This window comes from Danio rerio, chromosome 8 (assembly GCF_049306965.1).
Source record: "Danio rerio strain Tuebingen ecotype United States chromosome 8, GRCz12tu, whole genome shotgun sequence".
Lineage (NCBI taxonomy): Eukaryota > Metazoa > Chordata > Actinopteri > Cypriniformes > Danionidae > Danio > Danio rerio.
Genome location: NC_133183.1, coordinates 4924723 through 4941415, shown reverse-complemented (window position 1 = coordinate 4941415; position 16693 = coordinate 4924723). Strand labels below are relative to the sequence as shown.

Sequence of the window (16693 nt, the reverse complement as noted above, 5' to 3'; positions counted from 1 at the left end):
GTCGCAACGACGCATAGCGCAAGCTCTGTGATTGGTCGGCTTGGTAGCGCTGACGAGTCTGGGTGGGACCGAGAGTCGCGTGAATGGTGCGAGCCCGATGCAGCGATTGTTTCCAAGTGTGGAGTCCCGCGAATGAGCTCCTGATGGAAAGTTTTGTTTTGTGTTTACCTCATAGTTAAAGTTGTTGCACGTCCGCCGGTTACTGCCTCAAAATGAGCAAGTTTGAGCGACTTGTACATCCCGGAAGCGTTCAGAAAGAACAAAACACAGGCGAAGAAACTCGACACAGAGGAGCAGACCAGCGCGCAGAAGTATAAAAGCACAGCCACGCGCGTTGCATGCGCTGTGGTTTACGTTGGTCACTTGACGCAGAAGTATAAACCAGGCTTTAGGGGTAGAATTGGGATTGGGCCTTAGTATATGTTTAGGGTTAGGCTGAGGGTTATGTTTGGGGTTAGTTGCATGCAATTATGCATAATATAACTGTAGCAAAATGCACAGCCCACGTGTAACGACGATAAAGTGCTAGCTGTTTCGGTCAACCAATAAAATTGTTTTTAAATTACAATCATAGTGAAAAAATTTGTATTAATGACTAATTTCTTACAATTACGCACAGAAATTAAAATGATAACCTTAATAAAATATCAACATTACTAATAAAAGCCTTCATACATTTGTTAAATTTTTTTGTAACTAGACTAAAATGACATAACATTTCCAAAACAAAAGAAAAATCAGCTAGTTGTCAAGAAATCTTTTATTCACATTTAGTTAAGTATACTAAAATAATTCAAATTAAAATAATCCAAAAAAAAACATCAACCCCAAAACTCTATTTTTAAACCCAAAAACACTGACAAAAACTGAATAATAATTTTATAATTATGAACTATTTCAATCTTTTAACAAACTTCTACAGCATCTCAATGACACACACACACACACACACACACGCATAAATAAAGCAGCAGAGTTGTCAACAGATTTCTCACCTTGTGTTTGTTGACAGTGGCGATGTCTTTCTGTGCTGTGCAGAAATCAACACACAACCCCAGCAGAGGAACAAACACACAACTCTGATCCAGACTCAACACAGTGCTCATGTACTGATCCACCAGACCCGGGTGCTGTACAAACACACACACACACACTTCATATAACACTGAAGAGCACACATTATACACTTATCGGTGAACTATTGAATTATTTCACCTGAGCAACTCTTACATTAGCAGAGACAAATGTACAGCTATCGAGAAAATCAAGACCGCTAGAAAATTCTCTGTTTTTCTGGATTTATGAAGTTTTGTAACGTTTGCTTTATTCTGTAAACTACTGCTGATGGTTCTTCCTGCACTGTTAAAAAAAGTTGACCCAACTTTAAATTGTAATGCAACTTGCTGAAAAGTATTTTTAGTTGTCTCAATTTAAAAATTGCATTAAAGGCAGTACTAAAGTTGAGTCAACTCAAACAAAGCTGTGCAGCATGTTGCCTTACAATTTTAAGTTGAGTCTACTACATGAAAAGATGATGAAAAAAAATAAGTTCTACATTTTTGAAATATAAAATGACTTTTTTCTATTTTATCATAATATTTGAGTTCTTCTCTGTTTTCCTCTGAACAGCACAACACATCAGACTGAATGAGCTCAGCTTCACCTCCTTCCACAGCTTGTTGAAGTGTTTGTTGATTGACTTGAGAGCGTTCCCTGAGGCTCCGCCTACTGCCTCTGCCAGAAGCAAACTCTGAACCTCCACCTGATTGGAGGAGACAGAAAGGAAGAACATGATGGGATGGACCGCAGGTAAAGCTCATAAACAACAAAAAAGCAGATATCACTGGCTAAACCAAACCCTCGACTGACAATCTAGGCATGAGAAGATTCCCAGATTTGCTCTGTACATTGGTAAAAAAATAAATAAATAAATAATGTGACGCATCGGTTTAAAAAAAGTGCATTGGACACAAGTTGGTATTTAAATTGCGATGCATCATTCCTAACATACACTCACCGGCCACTTTATTAGGTACACCTGTCCAACTGCCAGTTAACGCAATTATCTAATCAGCCAATCACATGGCAGCAACTCAATGCATTTAGGCATGTAGACATGGTCAAGACAATCTGCTGCAGATCAAACCGAGCATCAGAATGGGGAAGAAAGGTGATTTAGGTGACTTTGAACGTGCCATGGTTGTTGGTGCCGGACGGGCTGGTCTGAGTATTTGAGAAACTGCTGATCTACTGGGATTTTCACTCACAACCATCTCTAGGGTTTACAGAGAATGGTCTGAAAAAGAGGAAATATCCAGTGAGCGGCAGTTCTGTGGGTGCAAATGTCTTGTTGATGCCTGAGGGGAATGGCCAGACTGGTTCTAGCTAATAGAAAGGCAACAGTAACTCAAATAAGCACTCGTTACAACTAACGTCTGCAGAAGAGCATCTCTAAAAGCACAACACGTCCAACCTTGAGGTGGATGAGCTACAGCAGCAGAAGACCACACCGGGTGCCGCTCCTGTCAGCTAAGAGAAGGAAACTGAGGCTACAATTCACACAGGCTCACCAAAACTGGACAATAGAAGATTGGAGAAACGTTGCCTGGTCTGATGAGTCTCGATCTCTGCTGCCACATTCGGATGCTAGGTGTCAACAACATGAAAGCATGGATCCATCCTGCCTTTTATCAACAGTTCAGGCTGGTGGTGGTGGTGTAATGGCGTGGGGGAGATTTTCTTGACACACTTTGGGCCCATTAGTACCAAATGAGCATCGTGTCATCCTACCTGAGTATTGTTGCTGACCATGTCCATCCCTTTATGACCACAATGTACCCATCTTCTGATGGCTACTTCCAGCAGGATAACACACCATGTCAAAAAGCATGAATCATCTCAGACTGGTTTCTTGAACATGACAAATAGTTCACTGTACTCAAATGGCCTCCACAATCACCAGATCTCAATCCAATAGAGCACCTTTGGTATGTGGTGGAACGGGAGATTGGCATCATGGATGTGCAGCCGACAAATCTGCAGCAACTGTGTGATGCTATCATGTCAATGTGGAGCAAAATCTCTCAGGAATATTTCCAGCACCTTTTTAAATCTAATCCATGAAGGATTAAGGCAGTTCTAAAGGCAAAAGGTGGTCTAACTCGGTACTAGTAAGATGTAACTGCTTCATGTATATCATGATGTTTCGTATTGTTGTGCATGTATTATATATTTGGCTATGCATTGAGATGTGTATCGTATCGCCTCAGTTTTTGAGATGCACATCCCTAAAACAAAGTAATGCAATAGTCTATGTGATCACTCAAAAGCACTGACCAGTTTCTTCCAGTTGGCACCTTCTCTCTTTTCTGCGGTGGGAAAGACAAAGCGGACGATCAGACAGGTCCAGGGCAGAGCGCAGCACGCTCCAGACGCCGAACTCTTCCTGCACACAATTAATGACAATCCATTTACAACTACATGATTTACCACAACACAACCAGTGCTCATTTCAATCACCAATATTAAATATACTTCTTTCAGATTTGCTTTAAATTGTTTACATTGTCTTTTTTTAATATGTAATTACTATTAAAAGGACTCATGAAATTAAAATAAAGTTCTTGAGATGTAACTATCAGTATGTTAAATTTTAGGATATCTATAAGCTAGTGTGCTACAAATCAGTAACAAATTTAGAACATAAAAGATCTTAAACTAATGTAAACATACAAAGTTTGTAGTTTGTCACTTCTATCTAAATGGATAACTGATTTTTTCACTTCCCCTCATACTCTAGTTTCTCATCAAATCTTAACCAATCAAATGCTTTCTAGTATCTGACATGACCCGCCCCCTTCAAGACACTTCACATTTGATGTGCTTGAGCTCAACCACTCACACTGGCAGCGCTATGATAAAACAAAATGCTATAGGCTGTTTTTTTTTTTAAGGGAGGAGCTACTCTGTGTCCCGCCCTCGCTTCGTTTTTTAGTTTAGATTATGTCAAACATTGAATAAAAACGCACATTTCAAAATGTCAATAATTTTTAAATACCGCTCAGCTGTAATGATACGAGACATTAGCTGGCATCTGTAGGCTGAGAGCAGTCACTCACCCGGGCATCGCTCCTCTACTGACCACACCGCAGCTGAGCAGACCTGAAGGCAGATTACTGGCCACCACATCAGGCTGAGACTGAATCAGCACCTCGATGACGGACAGTAATGCTCGCCGAGACGCAGCATCCCTGTGGGGAGAGAGAAACACAGCAACATCTGCTTTAACAGGCGTTTCTTGTTATTTTTAAATAAATGTAAACAATTACTTTGCATATTTATTTTGCGTGTGTGTTATATGAGCAATATCACACGAGTAGCATTGCGATGTGGCTGTATATCCACAGGTGGGCCGAGTGCCTTAGTGCCCCACCAGTGCCGATATACAGCCATATCGCACTGCTACTCGCGTGATATTGCGTTTATACAACAGTTTGACGGCATAATTGTGTATATAAAAACTAAATCAAACATGGAGAGTCTCAAAAACCCTTTTCTATGAGGAACTACTTTCTTCCGCGTTGGATTCAAATCTTAAGCTGACAGGTAAACAGCTGAGCGTGTATCTTTTAAACTTTAGATCTGTAGTGTCTGCTTTTTGCTGGCTGTATGTGGGCGGAGTAATACACAAAGGTTAAAGAGGCTGTAGGAGTTCTGATATTGCAGAATATCGCACGGCTATCAGCCAATCAGATTTGAGAACCAGACAGATCTGTTGTATAAATAAATATATATGGTTGAAGTCAAAATGATTTCCCCCTTTTCAATTATTTCCCAAATGATGTTTAACAGTTTCATGAATTTTTCACAGTATCTCCATTAACATATTTTCTTTGGAGAAAGTCTAATTTATTTTATTTTGGCTAGAATAAAAGCAGTTTTTATTTGTTTTAAAGCCATTTTAAGGTCAATAATATTAGCCCCCTTAAGCAATATTTGCTTTCAAGTCTACAGAACAAACCACTGTTAAACAATGACTTGCCTAATTACTCCAACCTGCCTAGTTAACCTAGTTAAGCCTTTAAATGTCACTTTAAGCTGAAGTCTAGTGTCTTGAAAATATCTAGTCAAATATTATTTACTGTCATCATAACAAAGATAAAAGAAACCAGTTATTAGAAATGAGTTATTAAAAACTATTATGTTTAGAAATGTGTTAAAAAAAATCTAACATATAGGAGTGCTAATAATTCAGTAGGGCTAATAATTCTTTACACATACATATAGCTCCTGAAATGTATATTTTCCTGACATGTTTGGCTTAGTTAACATAAACAGAACCCTGCTGAAAAAAACAGCTTAAACGAGCCTAGGCTGGTTGGCTGGTTTTAGCTGGTCGACCAGGCTGATTTTAGAGGGGTTTTGGCCATTTCCAGGCTGGTTTCCAGCCATTTCCAGCCTGGTCTTAGCTGGTCAGACTGGGAGATGACCAGCTAAAACCAGCTTGACCAGCTTAGCCAGGCTGGGAGCCCAGCCAAAACCAGCTATGTCCAGCTTAAACCAGGCTGGTAAAGCTGATTTTAGCTGGATTTAGCTGGTCAATTTCCAGCCTGACCAGCTAAGACCAGGCTGGAAATGGCTGAAAACCAGCCTGGAAATGGCCAAAACCCCTCTAAAACCAGCCTGGTCAACCAGCTAAAACCAGCCAACCAGCCCAGGCTGGTTTAAGCTGGATTTTTCAGCAGGGAAACTGCATTTGACTTCAGCTGCTAGTTGACGAGTGTCAAATGAATAAAATTGAGCTGAAAATTTGCCTATAACCATAACAATAGACGTGAAACATCAAACAAGAAGGTACAAATATACACAGTCAAGCCCGAAATGATTGACACCCCTGGCAAACTCTGACATAAAGAAACTTTTATTCAACCAGCAAGTTTTTTTTATTTATTTATTTATTTACCAGAAGTGACACATGCTTCTCCAAGATAACAATATGATGTACAAGAGGGATCATTGTGGGAAAAAATATTTCTTGAAGTAAAATTAAATCTTTATATAATTTTAAGCCTGACTTTGCCAGGGGAATGAATCATTTCAGGCTTGATTGTGTGTCATACAGGGTTCATAAACATTTTTACTACTAAAATTCAATGACATTTCCAGGACTTTCAAGTCAATTTTTATGACCTAACGTTTCATGTAATGTCTCCATATACGTTGTAAATAACAAGTAATGCATGTTCAAAGTTATTACAGCATAACATGCAACAATCTATTTCAGGGTTTCTGCAGGTCAAGTCAAATTTAAGAGTTAAGACCATTATTAATGAAATTGTAGAATTATACAAGGCTAAACACTACTGATTATTTCTAATGGCCCGGTTGGGCCATTGGATTTTCTTTGCTTGCCACCAAATGTAATTATTTCTTAGCAACGTGTTGTTGTATACATGTTTTTCAACATAATATTTTGTTTCTACAAAAAATGACAAGTTTAATATTGTTAAACGTATATTTATTGTGGAGACAAATACATAAATCATCAAAAAATATAAATTTGTTGGCTTTTGGTCTAAATTGATTGAGTATAACTTCTATTCAACCTAATGTGTTTCTGTAACAAATCTTTAAGCTCACGCCTATTCATAAATATTATGTCTACTCCCTCTTTAGTAAAGAGTTTTTGAATTAATCGAAAACAACATAAAAGGATATATTGCTCTGTTTTTTTCATAAGGAACTGTTGTTATTGTTTTTGTTTTTTTTTCCCTGGGAATTGGAGGAATTACTGTGAAATATTTCTAACAGCTACTGTAAATTGCATCTCTTTGCAATAAAAAAACTTAAATTTAAATCTAAATATTTAAAAAAAGGTTTTATTAAGATGGATTGTTTGTGATTGGAGGGGATGTTGGCCTGAATGTGTAGCTTTACTTGAGCAGAGGGAAATTAAGACCGGTTTAAAAAAATCATTTAAGACACATAACATAATATTTCAGTGAATTTAAGACTTTTTAGGGTCTAAAATTTAGTTTTTGAAATTTAAGACTTTAAGACCGCGGACACCCTGTTATTTAGTTTAAATTCATCCTTTTATATACGTAAAATGTATTTAGATAATGCTCACGCAGTACTAATAATGTGAGAGCATGAGTTTGGCCTAGGACAGAAAAGAAGTAAAGACAACTAACTCATATTTAAGTATACAGATAATTGTTAAACTAATTTTCATGACTTTTCCAAAACTTTGTGGGTTTTTCAGATTTTCCAAAACCTTTCTAGGCCAGGAAAATGCCAAGAAATGCCTCAAAATTCCATGACATTTCCAGATATTTCAAGACTGTATGAACCCTGGTCATATATTAGACGGACGGACAGACAGACAGACAGATAGATAGACAGATAGATAGATGCTAAAATTAACACAATAAACCCAAATCCCCGATATTCTATCACCTGGACAAAAACTACACAAATTCCCTAACTCAATGTCTAAAATACGCCTTTCAAAAAGCCATGACCTGTGGAAACCGTTGTATAGCACTTTGAAACCACTTAAATTGTGTTTAAATGTGCTTTATAAATGAATGTTGTGAATTTTGATGAGAAGAAACACACACACTCACCTGTATCTGTGCAGCGTGAGATAGAAGAGTCTGCACAGTCCTTTGATGGCCGGCTCTGGAAGCTCTGAACAAACAATACAACACAAAGAATTCAAATTAAATACTTATTTATTTCACCAAATACATTTGGATTTGTTTCTCAAGAACAGCTCAAATAAAATGTCGTCTAAATATGTTTCTTAAGCATCAAACAGATATATTAAAATGATTTCTGAAAGATCATGTGAGACTGAAGACTGGAGTAATGATGATTAAATAATAGATTTTTTGTCACAAATATAATATATATATTTATATATTTTAAAGTATATTCTAACAGAAAACAAATATTAGAAACTGTAAAAAAAAAAAATAAAAAAAAAAGATTAAATAGTACTGATGAAATCACGGTTGCATTTGTGCATTTGTGGACCCTGGACCACAAAAGCCAGCAACAAGAGTTCAATTTGTGAAACTGAGATTTAGACATCATCTGAAAGCAGAATAAATAAGCTTTCCGTTGATGTTTACTATAGAATAATATGCTATGGAATAGGACAGGATGATATTTAGTTAGTCGCCTCATAGCAAGAAAGTCATTGGTTTGAGTCTTAGTTGAACCAGTTGGCATTTTTGTGTGGAGTTTGCATTTTCTCTCCGTGTTGGCGTGGGTTTCCTCTGGGTGCTCTAGTTTCCCTGACAGTCCAAACACATGCACTATAGGGGAATTGGATGAACTAAATTGGCCGTAGTCTATGAGTGTGAATGTGAGTGTGTATGAGTGTTTCCCAGTACTTGGTTGCGGCTGGAAGAGTGTCCGCTATGTAAAGCATATGTAATGGCATATAATATAAAATAAACATATAATAGCCGGCGGTTCATTCAGCTGTGGCGACCACTATTAAATTAGAGACTAAGCCGAAGGGAAATTAATTAAAGAATATTTAGCAAAGCTGCATCTGATCTAATTACTGAATGAATCACCTTCAAATTTGTCTAAACGAAGCACTTAGCAATGTGCATTAATCATTTAAAACTTGTTGATCTATTTACAGTAGGACATGTACAAGAAACAACTCGGGGTTCTTGCACCATTTTAAAAGTAAAATTTAATGTTTTTAAGACATTTTTAAGACCTCAACAAATATAATTTAAGACCCAAATATTATATAATTTCTTTGGAATAGGCTACTCATTTTAATGTTTTCGTTAGATTAAAATAAATTGTGCCTCGTCACAGTATGGATAACCCGCAGATAACCTGCCTTTTGGGTGTGTGGTGGTGAAATGAAACTGTTATAGCTGACTGTGAGGGGGCGTCTGAACTAGAGCTGTAATCAGGCTATGAAAGGTAGGCCCGATAGAGCCCGAACCCGACAGGTACATTTTGATTGACAGCTTTTTAAAAGCCCGAACCCGTTTATAGCCCGACATTATCCAAATGTGTACATGCACAGCTCTTTTGTCTTTTTCATGAATGAGTTGTTTATATGCGTTAACATTACTTATCCATAACATAGGCTACAGGCCAAGTTGGAAAAAACAAAATAAAATAAGCCCCCTGTAACATCTTAACATCTCAACACTCTAAATAGGCCTGGGTACATACACTTAACGTTTAAATTGGCCAACACACCAATAAAAATAAGTATTTCTTAGCAAATGAATTAAAATAAATGATAAATGATGACGGATTTTTGGCAATAACGAAATTAAGATAAAGGCTCAGTGGGATTTGTTTTGCCACTTCACTTCACAATAATGCGATGGTGAAGCTTAATAATAAAAGAATAATGCCAGCATTAGCCTGTACACTCTGCATACATTATGATTTTATTAATATTTAGTTATAATTTGAAATTCTTTACTCATCAAGATTAGGTTATGTGTTTTGTGGGGGAACATTATTGAATCCACTGTAAATGGCTTTAGTGCAGTCCTTCGCTCACTGAGCAGCACTGAACACCTTTTCTCTGCTGCTGCTACTGGCCGGGATACACTTTGTCAATTGTCATTTTGACCCACATAATGCATTTCACCTCATATTAGTCAAACGTAAATCATTGTGCCTTACCAGATAAAATATTATTTATTCAAAATAGATAATAAATAAATCCTGAACCACATTTATTAAACCAATACATAAAGCTTTGGTGATCAAAAAAGACTGTTTTTCACAACTAATTAATGCAAACAAATATACATCTTTTTTTTATCTGACACAACACACCAGCAACAGGTAAACTCACCCTTTCCCTTCACACATTCCTTCAGTTCTCCAAGAATTTCTTTGCGCTCTTTAACACTGGATGACGTGACTTTCACAGCGAATCTCTTCAGTGTGTCTGAAACCTGTCCCTACAAAGACACACACACACAACATCAGATGACCACTAACACGATACACTTTCAGAGAGACTAGCAACCAAACAAAGACATATAAATCCCATATATTCATACCACATTGGAGCTTTTTAGATTTGTACGCATGTTTACTTACGTTTTTTAATCACAGCACATTTACATTTAGTCTCTGATAGGCTTAAGATGATAAAAGGTTTCAAGGTTTACCCCGGTTTGGAAAGTCAAGATATTAAAACCGCCAAAAATTTATGATGTACCGTTCCTAAAGTTTATGTTGAGTTTTTTAAAGTGTTTTTTCCCATTGTGTTGTAAGGAAATCTGTGTTTTTGAAACTAATGAAGACAGTACTGTAGAAGTCAGTGATTTATTTCAATTATTTAGCCTGACATTTTTACTGTTCAATAATATCCTGAAATAAAATATATTGTGTTTAATGGGTAAAAGAAGTTGCTTTAGACATTTTAAAAGAATTTATTTTAGAGCAGTAATCACAATAATGTGATACCGTGATATTTTTATCCAAGCTTATCATACTGTCAGAAACTTATACCAGCCCATGCCTAGTCTCTGAGTAGATGCTTTTGTCCAAAGCTACTTACAATTGAGATAGAGGTAAAGTGGGTTTTATATTCGCACATTCAGTCTTTCTCATAATAATATGATCTCAGAAAAGTATTAATTGGTAATTCTAAATAGTAAAATCATATAAGCAGCCAACAATCATCAAAGTACAGCATTGTTCACAGTCGATTGAAGAGTGCTAATGTTGTTTTGAAGTCATTCTTGCAAGTGATTTCAGTTCGAATATTTAAAGTACCATGGTTAACAATGTAAGAAGCTGTCACTGAACGAATGTGTGAATATAAAACCATCTTTACCTCAATATAATTGAGGAGGCGTTTAGCAATTCAACATGAAGAGGCAATACAGACAACAAGTGAAGAGTTTAGCCGCAAAAACCTCTAAATGCCGTGTGAAATTTTCCTCAAAACTGAGCATTGTTATCAGGCTCCTGTGTGTATGTTCAGTAATATCAATTTTATGGCAAAGAAAAAGTCATTTTCAGTGGTGTAAATTAACTAATTACAAATACTCAAATTACTGTAATTAATTACTTTTTCTCAGGAATTGTAATTTACCGAGTAGTTTTAAAAATTTGAACTTTACTCTCCCTTGAGTGTTTTTAGTGCAGTATCAGTACTTTTACTCCACTTCTTTTCTTTAACCTGCAGTCACTACTTTTATTTTTTCTTGTCTTTGGGGATTAGAAAAATCAGTCCTGTGATTCCCGTCCAATCACATCATACATATAAGGTAAATCGCCTCATAATGAACTACCTCAAGACATGGCCGATTTATAAATGCAGCAAACTGTTTGGAAGCATTAAGTGTCCAAGAAGATGTCCAAAATCTTTACATGTGTTGACCCAGAGACTGTTTAGATGCACATCACTGATGAGATGACAACAGATGTTTACTGTATGGGGACCAAAATGGCCTTAAACACCCAGCAAGCACAAGACAACAACATGATGTAAGATTGATATTGTACTCCAATGTCGTGGGGACGTTGCATTTTGTTTGGTATTTACTATGATCTTCTATGTAAAGCTGCTTTGACACAATTTACATTGTAAAAGTGCTATACAAATAAAGGTGAATTAAATTGAAATGAAAATCGGGTTGACGTCAGAATGTCAGACCAACGTCAATGTTTAACCTAAAACCAACCAAATATCAACGTCTAATGTCACAGCTTGAAGTTGTGTGGACGTTACCACTATGATGACATCTATCAGATGTTGGATTTTGGTTGCCATACCTGATGAATAAATATCAGTATTTGACGTCAATATGATGTTGGTTTAAGATGTTGGCTCGACGTTATATTTTGGTCACTTTCTAACAAAACCTAAAATAAACATCATTTGAAGTTGTTATTAGACATCAAAATAACGTTATCCTTAGACGCTGGCTAGACATTGAATTTTGGTCACTTGACATCCCAACCTAATCTAACTTAATATTAACGTCCTATGACGTTGTGTGCCTGCTGGGCAATATAACTACAAGCACTACAGAATGTTACGTTTACACATCCACAAATGACATGTAAACACATCAGCTTTTTACAGCGTAATACTCACTATTCCCTACTCATGAGTACTTTGTAAAGGGCTACTTTTTATTCATACTTTGAGTAATATTTACAACAGATACTTTTACTCTACTTGCACTACATTTTTAGGCAAGTGATGGTACTTTTACTTCAGTATGATTTTTCAGTACTCTTTCCACCACTGGTCATTTTCCAGCTCTTCAACGTGAAATATCACAACATAAACAAAGAATGCTGAGAAAACTTTTCATTTTTGATGAAAATTTCAGACACTCAAGTGCTTATTATACGAAGTGACTTGTTTGTGCTCAGAGTACTCCTCGATATGTATTGCTTTTACAATAATGCATGACAGAACAATTTTTGTTACGACTGAAAATTAATAAATGTCTTAAATGATTTAAAATTAAACTCATATACAAAGAAACTATCTCCATTGATATTTACAGTTGAGGTAAAACGTATTATTTCCATCTTAAACAGAGACGCCTTATACAAAGTACAGATGTGATATCAGGTGACTGTTGATAAGCTTTTTTACATATATGTACCACAGTATTTACACCGCATTTTGAAGATTAGCACAATAAAACAGAGATAGAAGTTCAAAAAACATGCTTTAACCTCAGTAACGATCACAAAACTTCCCACCTTTTTATTAACGACTGGAGTAATTGTGTTTGAGAGCAGCAGCTTCATAAATAAGTGCGACACACGTAACGTAAATCCCCCTCATTCTCTTTTAAATTACAGTAGAGTCGTGGTAAATGTGTTTATTATGTAACGGAGTCATTAGTAATGGTCAGTTTTTCATTATTAATGCACATTATTGACACATTGATGCAGTAGCGCGCACTCCGCGCGTTCTGGCGCGTCTGAAGATCACGCGTTCACAGATGACTCGTCAGCGAGTCTGAAAACTCATTTAAAAGCAGAGAGAAACAGAAGAAAAGTTTGTGTTTTAAAGCTCATGCAGCTACGGTTCCAATCACACCAACCTGCGTGTCCGCCGCCATCTTGCCGGCCTCGATCTGGAAAGGATTTAAGTCGTCACTTCCGGAGTCATTACGGCGCGCAGCCACGTGCTGCTCTGGGCTGACTTTGTGTTTCCCTGCAGTGCCTCTAGATGGCGCAGATCAGCACATCAGAGAAGATAAGATCAGCTAAAATACAACAGAACATTTTCCCTAGGCTAGTCCAGGGGTGGCCAACCCTGCTCCTGGAGAGCCACCTTCCTGCAGATTTCAGATGCTACCCATATCAAACACACCTGAACCAATTAATTAGGACCTGAACACCACAGATTTTTATTTATTCGGTTAAATGAACTTAAACGATTAGAACGGCAACAAATATTTAGTTAAACCCAAACTACAAAACGAAATTTAAAACAATTTCAAACTAGTTTTAAACTAGTGGGGTTTTGAAATCAGTAAATGCAAATGATCTAGATAACCGTGAAATCGTGATTATCTCTTAGACTATAATCGTACAACCAAAATATATAATCATTGCATTCCTACTTGTAAAATGTTTTCTCTATTTAAAAACAATACAGTAGTGAAAGTCAGACTATAAAATTTAAATATTTGTTAGCATTGGCCAAAACTGATTAGCTGAAGTCCTGCCAAAGTGACAGCCAACAGAGGATTCCTCTTTGCTTCGATGGGTTATTTTTACTATGATGGCATAGGAGTCAAAATAGGACAAATGAGCTCATGTAGAGACAAATTCTGGACTTTTGTCGGAGAGGGGTGGGGCCTGCCATGTCCATCCCTTTATAACCACATTGTACCCATTTTCAGGTGGCTACTTCCAGCATCATAACGCACCATGTCATAAAGCATGAATCATCTCAGACTGGTTTCTTAAATATGACAATAAGTTTACCGTACTCAAATGGCCTCCACAATCACCAGATCTCAATCTAATTGAGCAACTTTGGGATGTGGTGGAACGGGAGATTCGCATCATGGATGTGCAGCCGACAATGAAGGATTAAGGCAGTTGTAATATAGTATATAGTATTCTAATATAGTATATATATTAATTAGGCAAGTTATTCTATAACAATGGTTTGTTCTGTAGACAGTCGAAAAATAAATAGCTTAAAGGGGCTATAAATTTTGACCTTAAAATGGTGGTTAAAAAATTAAAAACTGCTTTTATTTTAGCCGAAATAAAACAAATAAGACTTTCTCTAGAAGAAAAAATATTATCAGACATTCTGTGAAAATTTCCTTGCTCTGTTAAAAATTATTTGGGAAATATTTAAAAAAGAAAAAACATTGCAAAGGGGTTTTAATAATTCTGCTAGCAACTGTTTATATATATTTATCGTTGGAAAGTTCCAACACTTCTAAATACTTTTTTTTACCACTGTTTATTATTTTATTTAATTGTTAGCACAACAATGGCTTGTTCTGTAGCCAGAAAATATATATAAATAAATACAAATTCATTAAGGGGGTAATAATATTGACCCCAGCAGTTTTTACATAAAAAATATATATATAATTTTGTTTTTGCAAGCCAAAATAAACGAAATAAGTAGAAGTTTCCCCACTAGAAAAAATCTAAAATAAAACAAATACTGCTGTGTAAAAAGTCTCTTGCTTAGTTAAGCAGCATGAGAAAAAAAAAAAAAATATATATATATATATACATGTATGTATATATATATATATATATATATATATATATATATATATATATATACACACATATATATATACACATATATATATATACATATATATTTATATATATATATATATATATATATATATATATATATATATATATATATACAYATATATATATATATATATATATATATATATATATACATATATATATACATATATATATATATATATATATATATATATATATATATATATATATATATACATACATTTATATATATATATACATATATATATATATATATATATATATATATATATATATATATATATATACATACATTTATATATATATATATACATACATTTATATATATATATATACATATATATATATATATATATATATATATATATATACATACATTTATATATATACATATATATATATATATATATACATACATATATATACATATATATATATATATATATATATATATATACATATATATATATATACATATATATATATATATATATATTATTTTTCTTTAACTTTATGTGCTAAGTCAACTAAAATAAAATAAAAGTTTTAATTGAAATTAAAAATGGTGTAAAATTCTAAAGAGTCAACTGAAATTTAAATGGACACTCTAAAATTAAAGACAAATGTATACAATTAGTAAAAACTAATTATTAATTAACATTTACCACAAATTTTAAATAAACTTAACATACTATGTGAACAATTAGCAGATTACTATTATTATTTTACCACTTTCTGTACTAATTTCAAGGCAAAATGTGCTGACATTTGAATGTTTTTTGCATCAACAATAATAAAAACAACAGGACGAAGATTTTCGGTGCCTCAAAACACCAAATTTATTTGTATATAATTGCATGAATTGAAACAGAAACTCACAGAATAAAACATGACAGTGTTACGGGAGAAACAAACAAATGCATAGCTGATTTCACATTGAGTAAATGATGATATACGTGTGAAGAGACATTAAAATAATTATTCGTGAACAGAAATAGAAAAGCGGATCGATATTATATGATAGAAAATGTGAGAATAAACAAAGGCACGACATTCGACCAGTGTAAATGTGGGATTAAAACTGATATCGTTACATTTCCACTTTCTTTTGGCACAAATCCATTCGAGCGAAACGAGCAGCGAAAGACAAGACAGATTATCACAAGTTATCAAGGCATAGTCATTTGAAGGAAATCAGACAAGGATCCTCTACTTTCAAAGTAGTGTTTGGCGGATGAGATTGAATGATTTCTGGCACACTGGGTCTTATAAAAGCTTTGTAGAATAAACACTTGCTGGTATATTTACTATTCGATGCAATCTTTGCTGACAGGCATTCAGAAAAAACACTCTACGCCAATAAACATCAGAGACATGAGTTTACATTTAATCATCTTGATCTGAAAGTCCAGTGAAACACATGTCTAAAAATATACGTCTTCATCCATTCGCTCTTTTTGAGTTTTCAAAACCCTTTAAAAGACACTTAAAGGAGACCTATTATGCAAAAATCCCTTTTATAAGGGGTTTAAACAATTGTGTGTCAGCAGTGTGTGAATATAACCAGCTAATAATCATAAACAATTATTAAAATTATTTGTTTATAATCACACTTGATAAAAGTAGTCTGCAGAAACACTTTGATTGACATTCTCCCCTTGTACGTGTCATCATAGGAGGAGGCCACGCCCACTAGAGACATCATCTCTCCCTCATTAGCATAAGACATTAAGCTGCGACACACTTGACTTTTCTCCCCATAGACTTCCATTCATACGCACGCGAATGCGTCAGACTGGAAACGCAGGGTCATGCGTTAAGTTTCACGCGTTTAGTGTTTAAGTTAATGCGTTGGTGAACTCTAACCTGCGAAATCGCATCACTTGACTGCGTGAGACCAATCGAG

The 16693-nt window shown here is 35.2% G+C and overlaps 1 protein-coding gene across 2 annotated transcripts in view; it reads right to left on the bottom strand.

Annotated features, from left to right (window-relative positions):
- Positions 1-13129, bottom strand: part of gcn1 (GCN1 activator of EIF2AK4) — a 779792-nt gene extending 766663 nt beyond the window's left edge. For both annotated transcript variants that reach the window (XR_012384057.1, XM_073910032.1), the window contains exons 1-7: positions 13089-13129; positions 9857-9965; positions 7629-7692; positions 4119-4250; positions 3337-3445; positions 1664-1762; positions 996-1130 (exon numbers count right to left, since the gene is read on the bottom strand). Coding sequence is in view for 1 of the 2 variants with exons in the window: in XM_073910032.1 (XP_073766133.1) it covers positions 996-1130; positions 1664-1762; positions 3337-3445; positions 4119-4250; positions 7629-7692; positions 9857-9965; positions 13089-13106 (666 nt within the window). In the remaining variant the exon portion in view is untranslated. The remainder of the gene's footprint in view (positions 1-995; positions 1131-1663; positions 1763-3336; positions 3446-4118; positions 4251-7628; positions 7693-9856; positions 9966-13088) is intronic.
- Positions 13130-16693: the final 3564 nt, after the last annotated feature.